A 9,207-nucleotide genomic window follows, 5' to 3' on the forward strand; every position below is an offset into this window, starting at 1 on the left:
TGGTCTCTGTGCCTTTTTAATTGCCCCTTGGGGATAAATAAAGGGAATTTGAATTGTATCAATACATTTGAAGGGATCATATGCGTGTTTGATTTAATTTTAAATTTACCAGAATTTGTTTTTAATATCTGAAATCTTCAAATTTATTCAGGTAAATGGCAAAGAACCTGCATCTAAAGAGTAGTTTAGAATTCTAGTACAAATTGGAAATAGTGAAACTACAAGTAACTCAAAGTTACTTTACTAAGTTCGTAAGCTAAGTTATTTTTTCTTGACGTCTGTGGAGAAAAAAAGGTCTGACTGGTTTGACTGTTTTTACATACTAAGGCTTTTGCCTGTGTCTAATGTAATGCAGTCGAAGCTCATCTATCAGAGATGAATATGCCATCCAAAAATGCGAGGAACACACTCCATAATGTGTTGTACATTATTATATGTATATATATGTATCTTTTTCTAATTATTGTATTTACCAACATCAAGAAGTCACAAGCAAAGAAAGACCACACCATGGTGCATGTTTTAAAACAAGGAAAGTTTACTGGTCAAAATTATGTATTAAAGAAATAACAACATTTTTTTCACCTCAAAAAATACATACACACAAGGGTGGGCCAATATCAGACAGAAATGTGAACTCCACTCTGTACAGTAGGCAGTAAACTGTGATATGTAGATTCAAGCTGTTCATATTTTTGGCCACCAGATATGACCGTGTTGCAAAGCTTTGAGTAATGTTAAATGGAGTGATTCTTATATAGCACTTTTCTACCCTCCCAGGGTACTGAAAGCTCTCTATTCAACATGCCACATTCACCCCATTCGCACCAGCACCGTCTTGTATCAGCTCACTAACTACTAGTGATGGGTAGATGAGGCCTCATGAAACATTTCAGCACATTCCCCAAACTGTATCGATACTGTGTCGACACAGTGTTGCTGTTTTGCTCCATACTGACACCTGCTGGACCTTAAATATCATTGCAGGCAACTTACTTGAGACTCACAACAGACACTGATTCAATGACCTAGTCATACTTGTACACTGTAAGGTATTGTACTTTCCATGGAATCATTTTATATCTTTTACATTACAAATATTGTAGACATCTTTAAAATATATTGTGAATGACATTAAGTGAAAATTAAAATGAAAGTATTGTGAATGTAATATTACCCATTTAAATGTAATTGACTCAGAGTTTATTATAAATTTCTATTCAGAAAAATAAGTTTATCCAATGTTTTTCCAGCTTTGGAAAACTCACAGGCATAGATGAAGCTGGGGTACACAAAAACTGTAAAGCCAGGTGGAAAAGGTTCAGATTAGATGCCTTCCTATTCCCCCAGTACGTTAAAGGATCCTCTGATCTTGGAATGTTTCTCTCCAACACTCTCCACAATACTAAGGGGTTGGCAGTCCTTTATAATAAAATTCAGGACTGCCTGGTCCAGAACAGTCTTCCTAGATGCTTGATTTCAAAATAATAAAACACATATTAATATAAAAAACGAACTATTACCTTATTTGCAGTTAAAAGATCAAAATGATCCCACACAGCAGAAACATTTCTTTTTCTTAATGATATTACTCATTACCCGGACCTAAATTTGCAGCTGTTGTACTTACATTTGTGTCTCAGCGGCAGGTGGGTCACATACTGTAAGGGCAGAACCATGAAATAATTTCCAGAGCATTTTCATTTTTTTTAAACTGGGGTGTCCATATATGTTAAACTCAGTATCGAGACAATATACATGTTTTGTAGCAAGATTAGTCCAGGAGGGGGGTACAAGTTTCTGATCTGCCCTGCAGCATCCTCAAGTGGTGGAAAACTAAAACATCATTTTGAAATGAGGAGGGCAGGGATAGCTCAGTAGGTAGAGTCGTGGCCCCATGATCGGAAGGTCGGTGGTTCGAATCCACTGAACAGCTACCCTGAGGTACCCCTGAGCAAGGTACCGTCCCTACACACTGCTCCCTGGGCGCCCAATGGCTGCCCACTGCTTCACTGAGTGAATGGGTTAAATGCAGAGAGGAATTTCCCCACGGGGATCAATAAAGTATAAGTATGAAAGAGCCACACGAAGCAGAATATGCTTGTGTTTTTCTACAAATACAGATATCAATTTAACTAAACACAACTTTTAGAAGTGTGCACCACAGGAGGCCAAGATTATAAACTAAACTTAAAAAACATCAACAAAAAGCACAGCCATGTTAATAAATTCTGAGCTTTTCTAAATCTCTAAAAGACAAAGGATCCAGCAGGTTGATGCCCTGGGATCAGCAATGACACACCTCACACAAAGCTGAGACCCCACAAATAAAGTAACTCAGATCTGACTAAGAAAGAGTCCAAAATGAGCACACATCATCTGGTCTCTCTGTTTTAAGATTATTTTAAAAAGGATTAAAACCTTTATTGGATAGTGTAGCAGTGAATATAGACAGAAAGTTAGTGAGAAAGAGAGGGAGATGATGCAGCAAAGGACCGCAGGTCAGACTCAAACCCAATCCCCTACACATGCTATATGGCATGTGGTCGCCTGCTCAACACTGAGCATACAGTATCTGATGCCCAGATGCTGGTGGTTTTGAGGCTGTTACATAACAGTTTCATATGATTTTTTTAGTGATTCTTAGTAAACAACTGTGGCTAAAGTCTGAATTTCAGTGTGTGTGTATGGGTGAGAAATACACGGGGAGTGAGAGACACATTATCAGGAAGAGGAAGAGACTGAAATCTTCTGAATGTGGATGGCTGAGCTCAGACTCAGATCATTGCTGTCTATATAGGTCAATATTTCGAATTCTTCTAATTATTATTGGTTACAATCATATATGTGCAGGGAATATTAAAAAAAGAGGATTTACACAGATGGAGACTGCTTGGCTCGCACTTTTTGGCACTTTAGTCATCGCTTCTGAGGTGAGACTTCCTTCTTTGGTGATGATTTGGCAGTCTGTATTCACTCATTTCTCTTACTGCCCATTCTGTTTAAAGTTACGTAAAATAAATGAATTTTGTTACTTGTTTCACTGAATTTGACAGCACCATTTCTTTTTAAAAGCCGAGTAAACAATCTGTTAAAATTTGGCTCACATCTACCAAGGCCTTGAAGGTTAACTTATTGAAAAATTGGTTGAAAATTGACTGAAACCTTTATAACGTAGACACTAGGATTCTTACAAGTGTGGTGTCTGTTGTCACCATAAAGAAAGTATCGCAAGAAGATTTAAAATATCATGTCTGACTTCTCACCTCTCCTTTAAAGTCATTAGATTAATCTGAATGTCAAAGTAATAATAATGCATTATAGAGCTATTTTTTAAAACTGTTTTTTTACTGCCATTTTTTGTAATGACAACATGTTGAGATTTAGGGAATGATGTGATGATTCCAAACAGCATGTTATTTAGGACCTCTGAACTAATACACTACATGTCAAAGGTTTGGACACACCTTTTCATTTAATGTTTTTTTTTAAATTTTCATAACTCCCCAAAATTTGATTCTGTTCATCTGGACGTAACGTTTTTAGTGGGAGAAACATTTTGTCACTCATCCAAGTCTTCAGACTTCTTCAGTCTCAGTTGACTGCAGGTTTCCCCAACCTTATAAACAGTAGATTTGCACATTGACTGAAATGTGTTAGTGTAACCATTTAAATACATACCAATTTGAATAAAATACATTTTAAATATGTATAAAAAATGAAAAAAACAAAACCCAACTTTACCCATACGGAAAAGAAATAGAAAAAAACTTATAAAAGACTTGCATAAGATTTGCTTACTTCAATATAGTGAATCATATAAGGTATTCATTTATTTTCCCCCCACTTCAGACAGCGTGTTTGCTCGGTCAAATTAATTCTCATGTGGAATGAAATGTTCTCATGTGTTCCTCAGTAAACAGGCAAACAAAAAGCCTTTTCCAAGACGTCTGTTCCTTTTACACATTCTGCACAGTTTTCAGCACTGTATTAAAGTCTGCCACGTTTCAGGTATGGCATCACATCTTGGTTCTATTTTTTAATTAAATGTTCAATAAAATAAGCAGTAAGAAAATAAGCAGTAAAAATTTTTTCATTTCATTGGACCAACAGCATTGTAGTTTTAGAAAAGGTATACATGTATCTGACATCTTGTATTCATTTTGATCTCAAATAAAGATGTAAAATAAACAAATGTGTACTATTCCTTAGTTTTTGGGGTTTTCTTTCTTGATTTTATGTTTGATATTATGTTTGAGTGGCTCCCATCAGGAAGTACATGTAGACTATGCTTCCAGGATGTAGGACACAAAAAAAAGGGTCACTAATGTCCCTACAGCATTTCAAGATCTGAACTGTAAGCCTTTCCCACCCCAGTATTGCATCCTTTTCTTGCTTCCTTCCACACACATTCAGTTCCTTGGTAATTGAACTGATCATTGAATCTGAACTATGATTGGTCATTTTATACTGATGCTTTTATGTTCTATGTCTTATGTGGTGGTCTCTGTGCCTTTTTAATTGCCCCTTGGGGATAAATAAAGGGAATTTGAATTGTATCAATACATTTGAAGGGATCATATGCGTGTTTGATTTAATTTTAAATTTACCAGAATTTGTTTTTAATATCTGAAATCTTCAAATTTATTCAGGTAAATGGCAAAGAACCTGCATCTAAAGAGTAGTTTAGAATTCTAGTACAAATTGGAAATAGTGAAACTACAAGTAACTCAAAGTTACTTTACTAAGTTCGTAAGCTAAGTTATTTTTTCTTGACGTCTGTGGAGAAAAAAAGGTCTGACTGGTTTGACTGTTTTTACATACTAAGGCTTTTGCCTGTGTCTAATGTAATGCAGTCGAAGCTCATCTATCAGAGATGAATATGCCATCCAAAAATGGAGGAACACACTCCATATTTTGTTGTAAATTATTATAGGTATATCATATGTATCTTTTTTCTATTGTATTTACCAACATCAAGAAGTCACAAGAAAAGAAAGACCACACCATGGTATATGTTTAAATACGGAAAGTTTATTGATCTAATTTATTTATTAAACAAAAAGACAACATTTTTTTCACCTCAAAAAATACATACACACAAGGGTGGGCCAATATCAGACAGAAATGTGAACTCCACTCTGTACAGTAGGCAGTAAACTGTGATATGTAGATTCAAGCTGTTCATATTTTTGGCCACCAGATATGACCGTGTTGCAAAGCTTTGAGTAATGTTAAGTGGAGTGATTCTTATATAGCACTTTTCTACCCTCCCAGGGTACTGAAAGCTCTCTATTCAACATGCCACATTCACCCCATTCGCACCAGCACCGTCTTGTATCAGCTCACTAACTACTAGTGATGGGTAGATGAGGCCTCATGAAACATTTCAGCACATTCCCCAAACTGTATCGATACTGTGTCGACACAGTGTTGCTGTTTTGCTCCATACTGACAGCTGCTGGACCTTAAATATAATTGCGGGCAACTAACTTGAGACTCACAACAGACTGATTCAATGACCTGGTCATACTTGTACACTGTAAGGTATTGTATTTTCCATGGAATCATTTTGTATCTTTTACATTTCAAATATTGTAGAAATCTTTAAAATATATTGTGAATGACATTAAGTGAAAATTAAAATGAAAGTATTGTGAATGTAATATTACTCATTTAAATGTAATTGACTCAGAGTTTATTATAAATTTCTATTCAGAAAAATAAGTTTATCCAATGTTTTTCCAGCTTTGGAAAACTCACAGGCATAGATGAAGCTGGGGTACACAAAAACTGTAAAGCCAGGTGGAAAAGGTTCAGATTAGATGCCTTCCTATTCCCCCAGTACGTTAAAGGATCCTCTGATCTTGGAATGTTTCTCTCCAACACTCTCCACAATACTAAGGGGTTGGCAGTCCTTTATAATAAAATTCAGGACTGCCTGGTCCAGAACAGTCTTCCTAGATGCTTGATTTCAAAATAATAAAACACATACAATGACAAAGACAACGAACTATTACCTTATTTGCAGTTAAAAGATCAAAATGATCCCACACAGCAGAAACATTTCTTTTTCTTAATGATATTACTCATTACCCGGACCTAAATTTGCAGCTGTTGTACTTACATTTGTGTCTCAGCGGCAGGTGGGTCACATACTGTAAGGGCAGAACCATGAAATAATTTCCAGAGCATTTTCATTTTTTTTAAACTGGGGTGTCCATATATGTTAAACTCAGTATCGAGACAATATACATGTTTTGTAGCAAGATTAGTCCAGGAGGGGGGTACAAGTTTCTGATCTGCCCTGCAGCATCCTCAAGTGGTGGAAAACTAAAACATCATTTTGAAATGAGAGGGGGCAGGGATAGCTCAGTAGGTAGAGTGGTGGCCCCATGACCAGAAGGTTGGGGCTCAAATCTACTGAATGGCTACCCTGAGGTACCCCTGAGCAAGGTACCGTTCCTACACACTGCTCCCTGGGCGCCCAATGGCTGCCCACTGCTTCACTGAGTGAATGGGTTAAATGCAGAGAGGAATTTCCCCACGGGGATCAATAAAGTATAAGTATGAAAGAGCCACACGAAGCAGAATATGCTTGTGTTTTTCTACAAATACAGATATCAATTTAACTAAACACAACTTTTAGAAGTGTGCACCACAGGAGGCCAAGATTATAAACTAAACTTAAAAAACATCAACAAAAAGCACAGCCATGTTAATAAATTCTGAGCTTTTCTAAATCTCTAAAAGACAAAGGATCCAGCAGGTTGATGCCCTGGGATCAGCAATGACACACCTCACACAAAGCTGAGACCCCACAAATAAAGTAACTCAGATCTGACTAAGAAAGAGTCCAAAATGAGCACACATCATCTGGTCTCTCTGTTTTAAGATTATTTTAAAAAGGATTAAAACCTTTATTGGATAGTGTAGCAGTGAATATAGACAGAAAGTTAGTGAGAAAGAGAGGGAGATGATGCAGCAAAGGACCGCAGGTCAGACTCAAACCCAATCCCCTACACATGCTATATGGCATGTGGTCGCCTGCTCAACACTGAGCATACAGTATCTGATGCCCAGATGCTGGTGGTTTTGAGGCTGTTACATAACAGTTTCATATGATTTTTTTAGTGATTCTTAGTAAACAACTGTGGCTAAAGTCTGAATTTCAGTGTGTGTGTATGGGTGAGAAATACACGGGGAGTGAGAGACACATTATCAGGAAGAGGAAGAGACTGAAATCTTCTGAATGTGGATGGCTGAGCTCAGACTCAGATCATTGCTGTCTATATAGGTCAATATTTCGAATTCTTCTAATTATTATTGGTTACAATCATATATGTGCAGGGAATATTAAAAAAAGAGGATTTACACAGATGGAGACTGCTTGGCTCGCACTTTTTGGCACTTTAGTCATCGCTTCTGAGGTGAGACTTCCTTCTTTGGTGATGATTTGGCAGTCTGTATTCACTCATTTCTCTTACTGCCCATTCTGTTTAAAGTTACGTAAAATAAATGAATTTTGTTACTTGTTTCACTGAATTTGACAGCACCATTTCTTTTTAAAAGCCGAGTAAACAATCTGTTAAAATTTGGCTCACATCTACCAAGGCCTTGAAGGTTAACTTATTGAAAAATTGGTTGAAAATTGACTGAAACCTTTATAACGTAGACACTAGGATTCTTACAAGTGTGGTGTCTGTTGTCACCATAAAGAAAGTATCGCAAGAAGATTTAAAATATCATGTCTGACTTCTCACCTCTCCTTTAAAGTCATTAGATTAATCTGAATGTCAAAGTAATAATAATGCATTATAGAGCTATTTTTTTTAAACTGTTTTTTTACTGCCATTTTTTGTAATGACAACATGTTGAGATTTAGGGAATGATGTGATGATTCCAAACAGCATGTTATTTAGGACCTCTGAACTAATACACTACATGTCAAAGGTTTGGACACACCTTTTCATTTAATGTTTTTTTTTAAATTTTCATAACTCCCCAAAATTTGATTCTGTTCATCTGGACGTAACGTTTTTAGTGGGAGAAACATTTTGTCACTCATCCAAGTCTTCAGACTTCTTCAGTCTCAGTTGACTGCAGGTTTCCCCAACCTTATAAACAGTAGATTTGCACATTGACTGAAATGTGTTAGTGTAACCATTTAAATACATACCAATTTGAATAAAATACATTTTAAATATGTATAAAAAATGAAAAAAACAAAACCCAACTTTACCCATACGGAAAAGAAATAGAAAAAAACTTATAAAAGACTTGCATAAGATTTGCTTACTTCAATATAGTGAATCATATAAGGCTTATATGATTTACTCATGAAAGTGGCCACTTTCTCATTACTTTCATATATTGTTTTAGTAAGTATCCAAAACATACAAGTTTCATTTATATACTTTTTCAAGGGATCTTATATCTGTTTTCACTCTTGTATGCTTTTCATACAAGTTTCATGCAAGACAGATACAAACTCTATAAGGTTTATATATATCTTTTCCATATGGGTAGCCATTCTGTATAGACTAGCTGCTGAGCACACACTAATTAAAAAAAACAATCATATTGCAAAATTGGAGCTACATGTGGAAAAATGTTGTTAATTTCAGCATGTTTCAGTTTACAAACCACGTCCCATATTCCTAACGGTGTGTTCACACCGACCGCGATAGACGCGAACACAGCGTCAGGTTTACATGTAAAGTCAATGGAAAAGCGAGATGACCCGCGGTTGCGGCTCCCGCGAAAATTCGGAAGCAGATTTGCGTCGCTATATGACAAGCCATTAGTGCCAAAAATCGCCACTTTTCTAACCCATTTGGTTAAGAAATGGCGTAAAAAATGCAGTTTAATTGTTTAAAACGCCGAATAAAACGGTGCTCTGTTCCGACAAACACCGTTTTTTCCAACTCTCACATGGCGCCCTGAACACACCATCCGAGTGACATAAAAAGCGGCATTCAAAGACAGACGGAAACGCTGTTTTTTCCGCCACTCGGCAGAAAACAGTGTTCAAAGATGCATAAAAATGGCGTTTCTTACAGCGTTCTGTGCCAGCTGTAACGGCGTTTAAAGCTGCGTTTTATTGAAATTATGCAGGGCACTCCCCATGGTTCCCTCATCCAATTACTTTCAACTCATTTCACCCAATCAAAGAAGAGGAAGTGCAGACCACACTAATGCATCACC

At 36.6% G+C, this 9,207-nt stretch overlaps 1 protein-coding gene across 1 annotated transcript in view; it reads left to right on the top strand.

Annotated features, from left to right (window-relative positions):
* Window positions 1–7,364: 7,364 nt before the first annotated feature.
* LOC102289785 (cadherin-1) overlaps window positions 7,365–9,207 on the top strand; it is a 47,642-nt gene continuing 45,799 nt past the window's right edge. The window contains exon 1 of the mRNA XM_005948040.2: window positions 7,365–7,430. Coding sequence (XP_005948102.2) covers window positions 7,380–7,430 — 51 coding nt within the window. The 5' untranslated portion in view covers window positions 7,365–7,379. The remainder of the gene's footprint in view (window positions 7,431–9,207) is intronic.

The sequence above is a fragment of the Haplochromis burtoni genome, unplaced genomic scaffold (genome assembly GCF_018398535.1).
Source record: "Haplochromis burtoni strain Fernald_Lab_line unplaced genomic scaffold, NCSU_Asbu1 Contig_564, whole genome shotgun sequence".
In the NCBI taxonomy this organism is placed as follows: domain Eukaryota; kingdom Metazoa; phylum Chordata; class Actinopteri; order Cichliformes; family Cichlidae; genus Haplochromis; species Haplochromis burtoni.